This window comes from Aspergillus nidulans, chromosome VI, assembly GCF_000011425.1.
Source record: "Aspergillus nidulans FGSC A4 chromosome VI".
Lineage (NCBI taxonomy): Eukaryota > Fungi > Ascomycota > Eurotiomycetes > Eurotiales > Aspergillaceae > Aspergillus > Aspergillus nidulans.
In genome coordinates, this window is record NC_066262.1 from 1,040,467 (window position 1) to 1,058,711 (window position 18,245).

General features: G+C 47.9%; 5 protein-coding genes across 5 annotated transcripts, besides 1 other annotated feature; 2 read left to right on the forward strand and 3 right to left on the reverse strand.

Annotated features, from left to right (window-relative positions):
* Nucleotides 1–18,245: part of a sequence feature (contig 1.55 1613..492661(-1)) that runs on past both edges of the window.
* Nucleotides 2,890–4,201, reverse strand: ANIA_03328 (uncharacterized protein; the record flags this gene model as incomplete). The annotated part of the gene is made up of 2 exons (XM_655840.1): nt 2,890–3,974; nt 4,027–4,201. 2 exons carry the CDS (start codon nt 4,199–4,201, stop codon nt 2,890–2,892), a joined length of 1,260 nt encoding a protein of 419 aa, XP_660932.1.
* ANIA_03327 (uncharacterized protein) lies at nt 5,429–6,859 on the reverse strand (the record flags this gene model as incomplete). Its single annotated transcript, XM_655839.1, has 5 exons — nt 5,429–5,617; nt 5,682–5,994; nt 6,056–6,320; nt 6,444–6,561; nt 6,683–6,859. 5 exons carry the CDS (start codon nt 6,857–6,859, stop codon nt 5,429–5,431), a joined length of 1,062 nt encoding a protein of 353 aa, XP_660931.1.
* On the forward strand, nt 8,861–9,516 carry ANIA_11387 (uncharacterized protein; the record flags this gene model as incomplete). The annotated part of the gene is made up of 3 exons (XM_050612488.1): nt 8,861–8,863; nt 9,249–9,424; nt 9,483–9,516. The coding sequence occupies 3 exons, from the start codon at nt 8,861–8,863 to the stop codon at nt 9,514–9,516; spliced, it is 213 nt and encodes a 70-aa protein (XP_050468404.1).
* On the forward strand, nt 10,336–11,437 carry ANIA_03326 (uncharacterized protein; the record flags this gene model as incomplete). The annotated part of the gene is made up of 3 exons (XM_655838.1): nt 10,336–10,627; nt 10,665–11,029; nt 11,069–11,437. 3 exons carry the CDS (start codon nt 10,336–10,338, stop codon nt 11,435–11,437), a joined length of 1,026 nt encoding a protein of 341 aa, XP_660930.1.
* On the reverse strand, nt 12,049–17,766 carry ANIA_03325 (uncharacterized protein; the record flags this gene model as incomplete). The annotated part of the gene is made up of 4 exons (XM_655837.1): nt 12,049–16,445; nt 16,964–16,973; nt 17,282–17,301; nt 17,763–17,766. 4 exons carry the CDS (start codon nt 17,764–17,766, stop codon nt 12,049–12,051), a joined length of 4,431 nt encoding a protein of 1,476 aa, XP_660929.1.

Sequence of the window (18,245 nt, forward strand, 5' to 3'; positions counted from 1 at the left end):
AACCCGAATGCACTATATTGTGCTCTCACACGCGACCCCATATTTAAACGTTCGCGTCGGACTGGTGCCTTGTAAGGCTGATAGGAGTTGCATGTTCCTTATCAAGCATTGCTTCTGCAGCAGCCCGCTTGATAGGAAGAGGAGCAATCCAAGCAATCACATAGGAGTCAGGACTGTCAAGGGCAGTGGCAGATGCCATGGTGTGGAGAGAAGTGCATGAGGCTATCAGATAGGTAGATCGACAGATATTGTAATACAAGTATAGAGGTAAAAGAGAACTATAGGTCAATAAAATTGAGTTAGGTAGCAGTATCTGTCTTCTAAGGATGGCAGGGAGAAGATTTGTTTATTAATGATTTCAACAAGCGGTGCGCAGCCCCCTTGAATCGGGGTCAAGGCTGCGACAGAAGAGTCTGAGTGCTAACCATGTGCCGTGGAGGCTCATCAGAGAGGGATTGAGATCCTCGCGGCAATATGGCTGATAATGAATCATGAATGATATAGGCTTGACTATAAGGTTCTGGGCTTGATGTGCAGGATTAGAGCAGTAGCTGAATCCCTAAAAGCGCCCTCAGGTCATTTTGTAAATTCAATGCTATAGGTGTTATGTTGGTACTTGTCTTATTAATTATTAGGTGGCTACTCTCTCTGCTTTGTTCTCGAGGTCAGCTAATACATTCAATTTGTTGGCAGCCCTGCAACTCTCATTCATGGCTCATCCCAGGCCAGGAACCAATGATAATTTCTAGCAAACAGTGCAGAATTATACTCAAACTGGCAAACAAGAAAAGAAGAAAAGGGATAGCTGGAATATGTGGTTGCTCTGGCAAGGCTTCGCAGTTTGAAGATTGAAAGAGTGATTCGACAAAGGACACCACAACAATTCTATCGAAGCTAGATGATATATGCCCTAAATATGGAAAGGCTGCGGTCAAGTGCAGACGTGTCAAGCCAGCTACTAGTGCTTCAGTCGTTGCATGGAGATGCACTGTGCTGTGGTTGGACGGCTGCCAGCCTCATGCCCAGTCTTGCTCAGCATCCAGGCAGTGGGACTTGAGAGAAGGGAAGAGTAGGAATGCTAAATCTGGCTTCGGACCTGAGTATGTCTGTTGAATTAGAGTGATAACTAATTATGTAGCTGCTAATAGATATTAATTACTGCTGTCAGTCCGGCTGGTCTTTTACTATTGTGGGCAGAGGCTTGGCAGGGCAGTCCGGTAAGACTAGCCAGTAGTAAGAGCTTGGTTACTGAGAGCTACCAGGTAATGACCAGCTTGGAAATAAAATCACGTCATATAGAACCCAGAATGGACTTTAGGGAGGTGATAGACTTCTAACTTGGCCGGTATAGCAGCTAGATAGGTGCCAGGATAGCCTTAAATAGAACTAGACGGACTTTATCGAAGAACCAAGTTCACAGTAAAGGCGATGAAATGTGCTCTGTGTCTACTATCTACTATTGCATGCCAACCCCCTGACTCAGACTATTTCTCAGCATGTCATAAATTGCTACCTGATTTATGCCGTGCCATGTAAGCCTAAAGTGACCGGCAAAAAAATCTGCCACAAACTCTACTCTGATGCTGTGCCAAGCTTGCCCCTGGACTAGAAGCGCGGGCACCATGGGCAAAAGCTTGTTGTAAGTTGCTGGTAGAGTATGGTACCCTGTATTATATCATGTTTTGGGGCTATAAATAAAGTTGAAGCAATATCTCCCATTATCCGGATTTACAGATCTAACCTAGCGACACCCTGCCTTTGGTGGTTTAATCGTCTGATGATTTTCCAGGGAACCCTAACACCCCGGATATCCCTATTTCCGGGGAACTTATACTCAGGTCATAAATATCGCGTTGCAAGCTAGGCCAATCCGACGCACCGCAATAAGACTGGTCAATGAAGAAGCAAGACATTGTACCTGACTTGAACAAGAGGAAAATGGTGGGCTTCTTCTTACTACCTATACCCACTGAGCAGTTTGCATTTTGACCTGGCAAGACTCAAACTCCTACACCCAAGGGTTTCGCTCTAAAGGCCTGGAGAAAATGGAAGGGCATCGACACAGCCTGCCGAATCTGTTTGGTGAAACTGGTATATCTATTTCCCGCCGCACAAATCCTTCATTAACAACCCCCTAAACAGCAACTGGATCCATCCATCCGATAAAACCAAGTAGCTTGCACTATTCAATGTCTGCGACAACTGCCATCTACTCACAGGCGCACACGTGAGCACCTGCTCATCGGGACAATGAATCAGTACGAGTGAACGCCCGGGTCTATTAGCAGAATGTTCTGCGGACGCTGAGGCGCGACAGTGTTTTACTTTTTAGGAAACAGGGCGGGATTGTCAATTGCAACGGGGATTCTGCGTGCCCTGGAGGAGGTGATGTTAGGTGAATAGGCTATTTAGAGGACAGCGGAGCTGGGGTTTGTGGAGGACGGCCTGAAGTATGATAGCGCGTTTACAGAGGTGTTGGGCGAGGTGGGCCAAAAGTGGGGGAGAAGAGTGCATGGGGGAGTTGTTATTTTTCCGGGGGTCCTACGGCGGATTATATCTTATGCCTATCTATACTGTGCTTTATTTCCTACAGTATACATTAATATTATCTAGTCTGTGAAGTAATACTCATCTCGTTGTGAGGTGGCGTTTGCATCCAAAACAGATAGGACTTTACGACGAGATGGGAATCTATATCCATGAATGTACCTACCTGATACCTATGAAGTTAGGGTACCTAAGGTAGTAAGTTCGTCGTGCTGGAGTCACCTGCAGATTTGGCAAGGAATACATCTACTTCCATCAAAGTATAAAGTCCATTCAAAGAAGAAGTATCAAATAATATGGAATATAAATATGAAATATCACATGGATAGTACGACAACTTGATCAGTCCTTAGCCCTGCGCCAGAATTGATCTCGCAGCCAATCACCATTAGCAGCACTTCCCGTGAAGATACCCGGCCCTCCAAGCTCAGTATATAACCGCTTCCTGCTCTCGAAGTCCGATGATAGACCAAGGAACTTAGCCGTGTCCACGGACGAGTTTATGTCGAAACCCTGTGCTGCCATCGCCCCAGGCCCGCCGTTCCTCCGCAACACGAGACCACCACCACCACCACCACCAAGCTGACCTGCGATCATGTTCTGAGCAATGACGGGAACATAACTCATGAGTGCGTCTCCTACGCCTCGCCCAAGTTCGCGGACTATATTCTGCACAAGGGAAAACCCCTCTGCAGGCTGCGATGTACTAGAGGCCTCAGTCTTATTGCCCGTTCCCCGCCTCCTGCTGTTCGCAGGTTTTGCATTGTCGGGAGTCAGAGGCTTTTGAGATGTGCCAGTATTAGAAGTAGAGGACTCTGGGCGGAAGATCTTCGCCGCGGACGTAGCGTCAAGACTTACACCCGAACTGAGCTCCCGCAAAAACAAAGGCTCGACAGAAGACGAGTCGTTGCGACAGTGCCGGACGACCATCTTCCTAGCATGATTACTCAGCTCGTCCGCGTCGACATCCCAGCTCAGCACCTCCTCCATCTCAAACCCATCAACGTGTCTCTTCCCAAACTGGTATGTGCGCGCCCCTTGAAGCAGAAAGCTCGCCCACTCAGCCCGCTTCCGCGCCTCGAGGCGCTCGTTGTATGCCTTTGTCTGGCCTTCCCAGAAGGTCGTGACGAAGGTTAGGTAGGGGAAGAAGGTCTCGCCGCAGAGCTCGGTAAGCCAGGCGTAGAGCCGCTGTTCAAGCTCGTCGAGGCGGCGCGTGAAAGTATTGATTGGTGTGACGAAGAAAATTGCGGCGATGACTGCATGCCCGCGGATCTGGTTGAATGTGTCGGCGATGTCGTGGAATATGTGCCACTGGCTGGCTTCGTCGTAGAAGCCGGGGGTATCGACGATGAAGTATGTGGTGCCGTTGATTTCCGTGTCGATTATCTGGCATTTTTCCGTGCCTGGGCCGGACGGCGGGACGTCAGCTAGACATCAAAAGGTGAAAGGTCGTATCTTCACTGGAAGGGTTTGTCATACCTGCTCCGTTACCAGCAAGGCCTGTCACTTGGGTGATTTTCTCTGCTAGTGATGACTTCCCGACGCCTTCCTTGCCGAAGATAAAGATAACTTTGGCCGATGATTTATCGTGGCTCTTGATCCTCTCGAGGCACCTCTTCGTCCTTGCAGTGGCTTCAGATTCGTCCAGCGCCATCATGCTCTACTTTATGTTGGAAGACAAGGGAACTAAAAGGAAAGTGGTTGTATGTTGGCCTAATTGCGATGGCGAAGGCAGTTACAGTACCCAAGCGTGGGGAACCGGGCTTTATTTATGAAAAGCCTAAGCGCCCAGTGATCCACTAGAATGGTCATTTGACCGTGTAGGTCTGAGAGAGTTTCTTTTTTTGTTGTGGCACTGAAAACGAATGGTGTTTATTGAATACTAGGTCTTGGTTGATGTTGCAGATACAGCGGTAAGCGCAAGGCTGATACCAAATGCACAACATAACAGAGAAGTGTCAGCCAACGATTCTTGTGAATCATTAGTTTGTAGGTAAGGTCTCAGCCTTCTGGTCTAAGTAGCAACCGCCGTGGCATAAGTTGCCGCCTACCTAGACAGAATATAAGTCTGGTTTCGGCCCTTCACATGTTGCATTTCTTGCATAGAATTCTAGAAACCCTTTGTATGATTTTATATCTGGGGGCAAGCAAGCGGCCGGATGTAACTCAAGAAATCTGTAACGGTAAGTGATGTGCTTCTATACAACTACGAGGGAGCTACCTGTCAAAGCTCTTTAGAGCCCGGTCATACTTTCGAGAAGTACGTGGAAGGATCGCTCGTTTGATATCCTTATCATAATGCTCGTCGAGTCGGCGGGGTCAATCACACGCATAAATCTTGCTACCGGTTGTTGTGCCATGCTGTCTGATCAGCTTTAGGCATGAAAAGGGGATGGGGTGAGGTGAGACTGATCTTGAATTATTTATCACCGTATGATGGGCGTCACTTTGCCACTTTGCCCATATGTCAAAATGTAACTCTTGGCTAGCTCGGGTGCAAGATATTCAGGCCCCTGCATCTTCACCTGAAGCGCCGGAACGTGGGCGGCAAAGCGGCCAAGGAACAGACGCTGGGACGGGTGAGCTCCGACATTACATCCTGTTGTATGTTTCTATATTTCTTTTTTTTTTTTTGCATTGAACTGTGACCTTTGTCGATATCGATAAAGCGCAACAATTCCTGACCGCTGCTTCAAGGGTAAAAAATACTAAACCTAGGGTGAGTACAGGGTGCAGCAAAGGAGATCATCATGGGTGCGTAGTGAATATTACATGAGCAGGACTAAGTAGATGGCTGCCTGTAGACTAGTGGTAAAAAGACATACAATCCAACGCCGTAGCATCAACAAGTGGCCTCTTCTCCCGTCTCCGGACACGGGAATCATTCTTCAAGTGGTGAAAGTTCAAGTACTCCCCCAACCACTGCCGAATAGACAACAGCGCACGAGGCCTCGGCTGGTGCGCACAACATCCGGCTCCTCTCAGGCGGCGGATCCTCAACAGGATCGCAGTCATAGGCATGATACTCCGCGTCGTCCATATAGCTAATCAGAAACGCTGCGATGCCGTACTTGACACCATCAACGTTCGACATGTCAAGCACAATAAGCCCATACTCGGCACAGTCGCCTTACAGTGGCCAGCGATTGCAGCTGGACATCGCCCGGACGCGTGCGGTGGTTGTTGCGCTTGAGTTTAGGTCTCACGGAAGCACCATAGTCTTCGCCGTCGCTGTAGTCGCACAGTAATTCCAGTATCAGGCACGTTGCTGTAAAGGGGAACTCGGCACAGGCGCGCCACGGCAGCACAAGCTGCGGCTCTGTCTGCTTGCCCCAGGAGTAGCCCTCTGGTACAAGAAACCGCGGCTGTGGCGTGTCTGGGACGCTGGGGCGCTGATTCACATGGGGCTCGCCGGCGCCCTGGAACTGAGACTGGGTCTGCGACTGACTGGGACCGCCAATACCAGTCCCCAGCGAGAACCTTTTCTGCCTCTAGCGGCGCGGTTCACGGGGTCCGAAATGTTTCAATCAGCGCGAGGGTATCTGAAACAAAGTAGTCGTCGCGCGACACGAAGGTCTGCTCGCCTGAGATGTCATCGTTGCCCTGGTGGTAGGCGATGACTAGGGTGCGGGTGGTGCCACCGGGGCCGACGTTGGCGACGATGGCGAAGAGGAATGAGCGGGGGCAGAGATTGCATAGGTTGGTGTATTCGCGTGGCAATTTTCGTTGATGGAAGTTGATAAGAGATGTAGAGTTGATTTGGAGCAGCGGTTCTGTATTCCATATAAAATGGCGCCTTTCAAGGTAAGCTTTGGATGATCTTCTAGTTACTTGGCTGACTTACGCAACATTAATTGTTGTTTTTTTCACTCAGAGGGTGTCAATGCTCTCCTTACCATGAGCCTCAGTGTCTGCATCTTGGACGCTTGTGGCCTCATCAAATATCAAATTGTTTGCCCTTTGCATAAGCACGCGTGCCAGCGCAAACCGCTGTGCCTCTCGCCAGAGAAGAAGCTGTCAGCGTTAGTAACAATAAAGCTGACGAGAACTCCCTGGCCTATGAAAAGGAGTACTCAGAACAGTTGGATTTGCTCAGGCTTCAAAGGGACTAAGCTGGGGGGCCAAGTTGGCTCACTGGGGTTGGTCGCCCCGCACTGAGTCGTGAGCGTTGTATCCGTCTCAACTCAGACTGCTTGAGACAGATATAGGGATTGAGCAGAGAAACAGAATTTGGGACTGGGTAGCCATTCGGCCCCTCTATGCCGGCGCTCTGCCGCTTTTCGAAGCCTTCGTTGTTCTTCAAAGCAGACATCGTAATTCGGTGATTGTTACCCCGTCTCTAGTTCTTCTGCCACTCCATCCCACCTAGCTTCAATTCCCAAACAGTCGAGTCACGTCAAAATTCTGTGATTAGGTTTCCAATCCTAGCGTTGACTTGTGATGGTTGAGCCACAAGCATCCTGCTTGGGATTCTTGATCTTCGATTATCTGGGTGCTGGGAGAAAGAAGCTAAGAATAATTCTCTTTTCCGCTTGGAATCTACTGTACAGTAACAAATTACGGGAAAGAAAGCCTTCGTACGCGAGATAAATGAGTTTGATCTATTCTCGACGACTGACACGACGGAGCTAAGATTGGGCAAGCAACCTGAATGAAGATTTAGCCAATCATCTTTGTCACCCATGTTTCAGACGAATTGTTCTGCGAAACCGCTGCAGAGGTGAAGGGTACGATTCAACTAAATTCTTCTGTTCGGACTCGGTGGACCACAACACCGAACCGGGTTTTTACTAGCTTGGTATCATTTCCCAGTTCCTCCAGCGATACTTACAGCGCCTTCTACCTATCAGAAACCCATTCAGATATAACCCATACAAGCACGAACTGGTCTATGGTGGGCACTGCGATAAGTACTCGTGGGGATTTAAGGTCATCCTTATGGGCGTGGTACAACAGGGGCGGTTCGACCCTTCTTGGAAACTCTTTACAACACGCGGCCTGGACCGGATCAGTATTTTGTGCTGCAGGTTGGTTTTGCCATCTAAGAACAAAGTCTTGTTGAATCATTGTTGTGGATATCTTCTTGAATCAACCTGGGCTGGATTATTCGGCAGGGGAAGGGAGTATCATTACTACAATCTGGCTACAATTACTTGTTAATGCCGAGGGTTTGAAAGAGTGTGGATAGTTCAACGCCGCGTTGGAGAGGCGAAGATGGAGGACAATTGGGAATAGGATGGAGAGGACGGTATTCGGATGAGACAGTGGTCGATCTGTCTAGTTATGTCGCGAGCTCTATACGCAGAAAACTTGGGCTGATTGATAAACATACACAACGCCACAGCCGCATAAACAAGATACAGTTTCGCGCTAATCTGAAAGTGGTTGGACATGAAATGGCCTGTTATATAAATGGTTCACTTAGCATCGTGCGATCTATTATGTATATGTTGTTAGACCTGCAATTTTTCTAGGCTCTGTCTCGCCAGGATAAAATAAGATCAGCAGCCTTGCTCAAGTTGCTAAAACAACCAAATCAGATCACTCATATTTTTATCTTTGTGTATATGTGGGCGAGGTGAGCATGGTCAGAAAACTGGTAAGCTGCCAATCAGGGCGTGGCTCAGAAATTGATAGATTTTGATTTTACGCCGAGGGTTTCTCCGTTCCGCATTCTGAGCCACGATGGCAGAATCCTGACCCACGCCGACCTGTGAACCCACCCACGGGTTAACCGCCAAGAACCCATATGACTTGAAAATTGCTGAGTTATAAACCTAGTAAATTATCACAGCATGTTTGCATTGCCAACGCGCGGGTTACCTAAAACATGTACGTGATACGAATATATCATGTTGAGCCTCATGTCACGTGCCACGTGATCTGTATGGCATGATCTCTGGCCCCTGGCCTGATCCCTCGAGGAATTGTACATTGAAGAAGTGAGAACTATCGTCATCAAGATAGAGAATCAATCGTCATATGACATCCTATCCTTAGTAGGCTACGTTCGTGTAGTTGATGCAGCTTCCTTCTGCCCTTTCCCCTTTGAGCATTCATAACAGTACGGGTTAAAGGTCTACCGCAGAGCGATCCGAAGTGGAAATTCGTCCGAGTCGGCGGGGCACTGATTCAAGTGGCGATACACGAAATTATAGGCGCTTCGGGCCGGTGGTCTCGACCAAATTTTATCGCTGAACTAAGAGTTAGGGTTACAGTGTTGGTCTCTCAGCCTTATAAGGGACAGCTTGCCTCGAGTCTTATTTCATCACTTCCCACAACACACATAGCAGTAGATCAATTGTCAGTGAAAATGGTATGTTCAAGCTTGCGACTGTAAGAGAAATTCATGCTAATGGTACAAGAAGCAAGAGCTTACTGGTTGGAATGCCTGTCCACCTGAACTGTTGCACTTTATTGCCAAACTGCTATCATTTCGCGAACATCGAGCACTATGCTATGTTAATAAGGCTTTTCACTCAGTTGCTGAGCCCTTCCTCTACTCGAAAATTCAATTTACCTGGCAGAAATGTCGCGAATATGATGCTGCACCTGAACAACCTCCCCCAATTATTAAATTCCTGCGCACGCTTTTCTCCTGTCCTCAGCTGGCTTGCTATGTCACGAGCCTTTACTTGGATGGCAATGCCCATTTTCTTGATGCCTATTAAAAAAAGCTTCCTAAACTGTCCATTTCCAAGGATGAACTTGATAGACTGATCTGGTTTATCCAGAGCACTAGCATTCCTAACAGTAACCAGTGGATTCAGTCACTGCGCGATGGCTCTACAGATGCTGTTATTGCTCTTCTTTTGTCGTGCTTACCAAGCCTCAAGGCTCTGTATCTAATCTACTTTAAAAATAGAGGTCTACAGAGGTAAGACCAGTACTGAGCCCAAACTGAGGCTCCTGGTATACAAACTTACACAAAATAGAGCAGTAGTAGGCGGAAACCGGCACTTGAAGTAGAAATTCAGTTTCCTAACCAACATGCATGGGTCAGCACATCACCAACTAACATAATAGTCTACTATGAGTACTGAACTAGTTTGTATCTAGAAAATAAAGCTGTCAGCTGGTCAGGGTAGACGATGGAGGCCTTCTGCCAGCATCGCCACCGAGCGCCAAGAATACTTCTATTAGCCTCATCCAATCTAGTAGAGACCATAGACAAAGACTCTGGAAATAAGGCCAAAAGATTGCTAGGAAAACTCTGATCACTAATATCGCTGGTCCGGAAATTTCTGTTGTTCGCTCCGTAACTGACCCCCTTGGGCTAGGGTACCCGTTCTATAATTGCATCGCCATAGACCCGCCGGCGGGACCCTTGGGGTTCGTCCCTCAATGAGGATCAATTGATTGGTCGGCGGCTATGCCCTAGCATTCCCTCCAGGCCATCCTAGTATGTATATGATCGATGTCTACTTTGGTGCGTGAGACCGACGGCAGTTAACAGGGGGTAATTCGACCCGAGATTACCGCACTCAACCAGATTATGAAGCTTGCAATCCCAATACCAGCTGGTGGCTTGCTTGGCCCCCTCTTTAATTTTGCCGTATCTTCCAGGATTCATGACACGGTAGCAGTGGGAGGAGTCCTATCTCGCCCGTAGGTTGAGACGGAGATGAAGCCAAACAGACAAAGTACGCAACAAAGCTAGTAGCCCTACCATGTGGTATAAGGAGCTATTCTGTACTGTGCGGGCTTTGCTGGTTCTGAATTTTATTAGAGTCTTAGTCCTCCTGGGAGAAATCTGTTGTATTTTGTGTATCTATATATATATTTGTTATGCATGGGAAGCTATGGTATGGGCTAATGGCCCTTGCTACCTTGGGCAGTCCTGCCCTGGCAAACCCTCTTTTACATGGGCTTGGCCACAAAAACACAAGCATTAACCTGAACCATCTGATGGCCAGGAACACAGATAAGTTTGACCCAGCAGACCTCTCCTATATCACAAGATTGGCTGCTATTGGCGACTCTTACTTGGCTGGAATTGGGGCTGGTGATATGCTGGACAGTGAAGCTGGCAAGTCACTATCCTTTCTTATATTGAACAGGGTTTTTCAGCAACCTTGGAGTAGGCATGGACTAACAAAGTATACCAACTACTGTAGATGAATACTGCAGTTGCTATAATTACTCATACCCTTATCTGATCCACACAAATGAACAGCTTGACCTCATGTACTACTCGCTGTCTGCAGTCGCTCATGGAAGCAAGAGCCACGCCGTCGAAGATGCCATAAATTTCGACAGACAAGGAGGCATCAGTACTCTTGTTTGGTATTGGTACGCCCCAACATGTCTTCTCGACAGTGAGGAGCAGCCATGGTATAGCGGTTTTTACACTGAAGCAACCTGTTTCAATATTGCAAACACCCTTAGCCACAGCAGGAATAGGACAGATTATGGACTCCTTATTCAGGATATAGATGTTATTGCTGCCCAGCTCAAGCGCCTATCAGACGCAAACATCCCAGTCCTCTTCCACCCGCTTCACGAGCCTGAAGGGGGATAGTTCTGGTGGAGAGCACATGGCCCGGCTGCTTTCAAGCAACTCTGGGACCTTATTTACAACCATATCACTTGTGTTCATGATATTCACAACCTTGTTTGGGTTTGCAATACTGCAGATCCGAGCTGGTACCCTGGGAACAACAAGTGCGATATCACTACCGTCGACCACTATGCAGAAGCCGGTGACCATGGTGTCCTTAAGGGCAAATTCGAGGGCTTGAAAAACATTACTAGAGGCGAAAGAGTTCTCGCGCTGGCTGAAGTTGGCTCTATACCAGATCCAGAACTCCAGGCTAAGGAGAATGTCCCCTGGGCCTACTGGATGACCTGGAACGATGAATTCATCAAGGATGGGAAAAAAACTCTCTGAAGTTTTTGCAGAACATATCCAACAGCAGCAGCGTCGTAAGCCTGAACGGCGCTATGAGGCTCGACCTTTAAAATGACCATCCTGTCTTAGCGTGGCAAGCTCTGACTCCTGGGTTCATGTTGCCTTCATTGGCTGAGCAGGAGTTGGATTATTTCAACTAAGTATATGGGAAAACTTTGTTAATCTCTGCCTATGGGTCTATCACATACCGGAGATAGATGCCCGTTTGATGATATTTCTGCTGCATATGTTGCCTTTACTCGTATAGAAGATAGTTATCCTTTAATACATCTGTTTACTAGTACTTTCTCAAATAGATATATATACCGGGGCAGAACCTGCTCTCCACACCCAATACAAGTGCCCTTACAGTTTGAGAGTAATAAGCCTGCAACCAGTGATCAAATATTAATATACATGTACCCTGGCTTGTTTAGTAATTATAGAGTATCAACGCTCATCTGTTGACATAGAAGGGAATCAACAAGTTCTGAAGGGAAGCGCGCATGGTTGAGCAATGCCGGGCATTCTATGAGAACTGTTGGGTAAAGAATGATAGAACGATGATATAAAGTTTGGCTTTCCCCATCCGACACCCAGTTTCCTCTTAACTATGCACCGAGGTGGATATATTGCGCCCACAAATACGGCTGTTCCAGGGCTTGTGCGCGGACATGCGCCACGGCGCTATGTAATGCAACTGCCACCCCCCGGCTTCCCTCCTGTATTCGCCCCTTCATCAGAAGCTCTTGATAGAAAACGCTCGCCACCTGTACACATATGTCATCATTGGATGGCCACATGGATGCCACTGTATGCCTGAATCCTGCTACCTGAAAGCCGCTCGCTAGATGCAACACTTCATCTGCTAAGTCAGGCACTTGGTTTTCAGCTGTCGAGCAAGCAGAAAGATAGGCAAGCCACGCCTGTCCAAGGTGGGAGTCCGAGATCTTCTGCACCGTGAGTTGATCAGGAGCGGAGCCCGGCCCTTGCAGTGCCAGGTAACTGTTGGAAGGGTCTCTCAAGTCGGACGACCCATGGCACGCAAAATGCGCGATAGTGCAGGTCTTGAGTGCCTGAAGAACCGTTTCTCCATTAGGCCGATCTACCAACTGCATGACATGAGGCTTTTCCACAATTTCCTGGATAGCTTCGGCCTCTGCCCTGACCCCTGGAAGAGGGGGTTGTCCTGGCGTCTCAGGCATGGTTACTAGCAACAATGACTGCGCATTGTGCTCAACGGCTGCCTTCTCTCGAGTATACCGCAATGTCTTGATGGATGGGGTATAAGAGGAAACAGCACAACTGAAAGTATTTTCGGTTGACCCCTTCTGATGATCTCCGGCCGCATGAAATGGAAGAGCGCTGGCCGACCCCGTGCCAATCCACCAAATTCGGGGAAGCTCTAGATCGCTCGGACAGTGAAGAAAGCCCAGATCATCCAGTATTACACGAACACAATTTGACCACAAAAATCTCAAGAATTGCTGAAACTCGGCATCTTGACCCAAGCACCCTTCCATTTCCGCCTCAATGTCGCGGGGCGAACTCTTGGTCAACCTCCATGGGCGGTACTGTCTCACCTTATCCGCAGGAAAGTTGGGTAGAGGGATATGTTTGATATCTGATATTGAGATTATTAGAGCATCGCTGCTGATAGATGTAACATTGACAATCACAATTGGACCATCAGCAGCGCAAAGCTTCAAGTCGTTAGACGAAGGAGACAAAAGAAATCTCTCAAATCCAGGCAAATATGTTCGGATATGTTGCAAGTACTTTTCTAGGTCAGATACAGCCTCGTCACGTTCCTGTGATAGTTGCATTTTGAGTTCAGGAGGACAGTCGACGCTGATGGGAGCAGAGGCCTTATACCGCAGCCGGTCAAATTCCTTTGCTTCATCTGGATATCTTTCAGCCAGGTCTGAAATATCACTACGGCTGTCAATAAGATAGCCGATAATGAGTCCGCGCCCTTGCTCCAGGTACTCTACTCCACTTGCGGGGTCTCCCGCCGTTTTGAGGAGAAGTGAACAAGCTACTGCAGCAAGGCCAGTTGTCTGAGTGATGGCATGCTGCTGGTCATCTCGGTTCAATGAGCGGCCACATACCAGAGGCAGCAAATGAAGGGCCTTTTCAGCTAAGGAGCCAGCGGTTTGGTAGTCATGACCGTTAGCTAGAAGCTCAATGGCGCGACAGACTGACCCCATTCGGTGTGAAGGTATCGCGTTCAGGCAGTTGTAACTTCGTACGTAGTTCTTAATGGCGACGAGTCGATCTTGTTGCTCATTCAGCAGATAATATCGGGCGGAGAGCCTGTCAGCAAGGTTCCTCAACCGCCCTGCAAGATCTGGATGGTTTTCGGGAGTGATATCAACTGCTCGCTGTAAGTTCTGGATGGCCTCTTCCAGTTCTTCTATCCTTCCCTTTCGATCATATCGGACTGCAAGACTGTTGCCGAGATTGTTCAGCCACCATGCAAGATCGAGATGGTCATCTGGGGTGATGCCGACTACTCTCTCTGCCTTCTGAACGGCCTCGTCTAGGTCCTTTATACTTCCAGTTTTAGTGTACCAAGCCAAGAGGTTGACAGACAGTGTATTTAACCGCCCTGCGAGTTGTGGATGGTCTTCCGGGGTGATATCGACTGCTTGCCTTGCCGTCTCAATTGCCTCTTGCAAGTCATGTATCTTTCCTGTTCGCATATATCGGTTTGAGAGGTTGTTGGCTAAGTTCTTTAACCAGTTTGCAAGATCCAGATGGTCTTCTGGGGTGAGAGCAATTGCTCTCCGTGTTTCGTAGATAGCCTCTTCCAGATCAGTCAATTTCCCTGTTCGATGATATCGTGCCGACAGCTTATTCGCGAGGTTTATTAGCCGACCTGCGAAGTCTGAATGACCTACAGGCGTGACGGCTACTGCTATCCGTGCTTTCTGGATAGCCTCTCCCAAGTCATCTACATTTCCTGTTCGCTGATATCGGGCTGAGAGCCTATTTGCCAGGTTACTCAACCATATTGCAAGGTCTGGATGGTCTTCTGGCGTGATATTAACTGCTTCTTGTGCCATATTAATGGCATCTTCCATGTCACCTATCCTTCCCATGCGATCATACTGGGCTGAGAGTTTGTTGGCGAGGGTATTTAATAAAGCTGCAAGATCTGGATGGTCTTGTGGAATGATACCAACTGCTTTCCGTGCTTTCTGAACAGCCCCTTCTAAGTATTGCATCTTTCCTGTTCGATCATATCCATCGGAGAGGATAATGGCGAGGTTATTCAGCCGACCTGCAAGATCTGGATGGTCTTCTGGAGTGATGTTCACAGCTCTCTCCGCTTTTTGAATAGCATCTTCTAGGTCTTCTATCTTTCCTGTTTCCTTATATCGGTCAGAGAGCATGAGGGCCAGGTTACTTAGCAGACCTGTGAGGTTGGGATGACCATCTGGCGTTATATTGACTTTCCGCTCTGCCATCTGAATGGCCTCCTCTAGGTCCTCAAGCTTTCCCGTTCGTTTATATCGATCTGAAAGCCTACTTCCTAAGTTGTTCAGCCGCCTGGTGAACTCTGGATGGTCTTCTGGGGTAATATTCACAGCTTTCTCTGCCTTCTGAATAGCCTCTCGCAGATCATCCACGTTTCCTGTTCGATTATACCGCGCTGCGAACATGGCGGCCAGATTATCCAACTGGCCTGCGAGTTGTGGATGATCTTCTGTGGTAATATTCACAGCTGTCTCCGCCTTCTGAATAGCTTCTCCCAGATCATTCACGTTGCCTGTTCGCCTATATCGGGCTGAAAGCATGGCGGCCAGGTTATTTAACTGGCCTGCGAGGTGTGGATGGTCTTGTGATATGGCCGATATGGCTCGTCGCGTTTCTTGGATAGCATCTCCTAGGTCTTCAACCTTTCCTGTTCGCTTATATCGGTCGTAGAGCCTGTTAGCCAGGTTACTGAGCCGGTCAGCGAAATCTGGATGCTTTTCTGATGTGATGTTCACAGCTCTCTCTGCAGTCTGAATTGCGTCTTTCAGGTCTTCCACGTTTCCTGTTCGGTTATACCGGACCGAGAGGTTGATCGCCAGGTTATTTAAATATTTGGCAAGATCTGAATTATCCTCTGGGATGGCTTCAACTGCTCTCTGTGTCCTTTGAATGGCCCCTTCAAGATCTTCCACCCTTCCTATTCGATTATATCTCTCCAAAAGCCTGTTGGCGAGGTTAATCAGGCGGTCTGCAAGGTCCGGATGGTCTTCTGGAGTTATTTCGATAACTCTCTGCGCATTTCTAACAGCGTTCTCCAGGTCATCCATCTTGCCTGTTTCAGTATGTCGGCATGAGAACATGATAGCCAGGTTATATAGCCGGCTCGCGAGATCTGGATGGCCTTCTGGGGTGGTATCAATTCCTTTCTTAGCCTTCTGAATAGCTTCTTCCAGGTCTTCCATTCTTCTCGTTCGGTCATACCGGACTGAGAGGTTCATGGCCAGGTTACTTAACCGGGTTGCAAGATCTGGATGGTCTTTTGGTGTGATGTTGACTGCTCTCCGTGCCTTCTGAATGGCCTCCTCCAGGTCTTCCATCGTTCCAGTTTGATTGTATCTGGCTGAAAGGCTTATGGAAAGATTAATCAACCAGTCTGCAAGATCTGGATGATCCTCCGGGGCTATATCAACCACTCTCTGTGCCATTTGAATAGCCTCTCCTAGTTCACCTATCCGTCCTGTATAATTATACCGGTCATAGAGCAGGACCCCAAGAATATTCAGTCGATCGGGAAAATCTGGATGATCCTCTGAGGTTATATTGACCACTCTTTGTGCCTTGTGAATAGCGTCTTCCAGATCACTGATCTTTCCCGTTAGGGAATATCGGGCCGAGAGGTTTATGGCCAGGTTATTTAACCGGCCTGCAAACATTGAATGATCTTCTGGGGTGGCATTAACTGCTTTCCATGCCTTCTGAATGGCCTCTTCCAGGTCTTCCATCTTTCCAGTTTGCTCGTATCGATCTGACATACTGTTGGCAAGTATAGACAACCGGCCTGCAAGGTCCGGATGGTCTTCTGGGGTAATATCAACTGCTCTGCATGCGTGGTAAATAGCTCTTTCTAGGCAATCCATCTTTCCCGTGTGGGTGAATTGAATAGAGAGCATGGCAGACAGTTCAGTTAACCTGCTTGCAAACATGGGATGGTCTTCTGTGGTGTTGCTCACAGCCCTCTCTGCCTTCTGAATGGCAGCTTCAAGGTCATCCATCCCCTTGCTTGATGATATTGATCTGAGAGCTTGACAGCTAGGGTTTTAATACTCGATATATCCACTTGGTTCTTTGGGAGGTGTCCGCTGCGCTTTTTGTGTTATCTGTCTATTTTTCTCTTTTTTTTCAGCTATCCTTTTATGTGTAATGGATGGTGAGTCGTTATCAAAACCACCTCTTCACAACGTATGGCGGATTGTCGCTTCTTAAAGATTTTCTGGATATCAGGGTTGATAGTTCTTATTCGCGACACGCAAGCTGTTAACTAACTGGCAACGTTCTGAAAGTGAGTTAATTCGTTATGCAGAATGAGTCTTTTCGAATGTCTGGACTTTACAAGGCTTGTCTGCACATTTGCCGCTCACCTTTCACTTTTGAAAAAGGTCAGACATCTCCGTCCGGAATAAACGTCAGCTGATAAGGTTTGCGGCTGATCTCGTACATCCTGAGGCTGGCGTTGTCTCATGCAGCCACCATCACAATCAATTAACACGTGTACATCGCCAACTGAACACAGGTAGCTGCACATGCCTTGGCAGTATGGGCGTCGGGGCCCGTTGCATTAATTGGTCGTATGCCAGCTCTTACATTTTCAAACATGAGGATACCTGTCTTAGGTGAATAGAATCAGTTATGGCCGCGGAAGTATCGATGGTATCACCAGCAAGGGTACGACTGTCTAAACGTCTAACTAAGCATGGGAATCGCCTTTGCACGAGAGGTAGAAATGGATGAACTAGCGTAAGAAATGCGTCGCGATATTTTGTGTTGCCGGCAGTTGCTCGATCAGCCGTCAAAGCGTGGTCAAGGACTATCTACTTGATATGGAAATGAGATGACATCAAAGGTGGCAGCTGTCGGCTTTACCTGTGTACCAGGATGAGTGTTGGAGGTGACGAATTGACAGTTCCGATGATTGGCTGTCTATGGTGGCTTGGGGTGCTGGAACGGAAGACATCCTGGGCAGTGTCTACTAGGCGCCTGCAAAACGCCTAGTCTGGGAATTGCTCGGTAACCGGTGATGCGTGAATATAAGCACGAAGGTATAATGATGGCTGTGTCCACTCACCCATGTGGGTCAGTAGGGGACTGATTCAAGGCCGGGCCTTTTTTTCCAGCCTAAATCCAGAGCTTAGTAGGTGAACCATTGGTCGACAACACAGTAATCACACCAGAGCCTCAATAGTCCACTGTCTAAGCTCATGGGTGGTCTCCTTGAGCTCTGCCCAGGCGTGCTCTATGGGGTTTAAACCAGGCGAGTGCGGAAGCTACTTGAGAAATCTGCTGGTCATCCGACGCTTTGTGACTATATATGATTTGTGGATAGAGATCTATTCGCATAAATATAAGGTCAGGCCCTTAATGGTGGGTCTTACATCCTCCAGCATGTCAAGATTAAGCATACAGAGCAGCTACTTTGTATCAAATCTTTGGTCTCTTTAGAAGCATAATGTTAGAGTGATAAAAAACCTAAACTACCCCCAAATAATGCTGTGGAATCACTTGGCTTCCTTCATTTGTTCCCTTTCTAATTTTTTCTTTACTAGTCAAT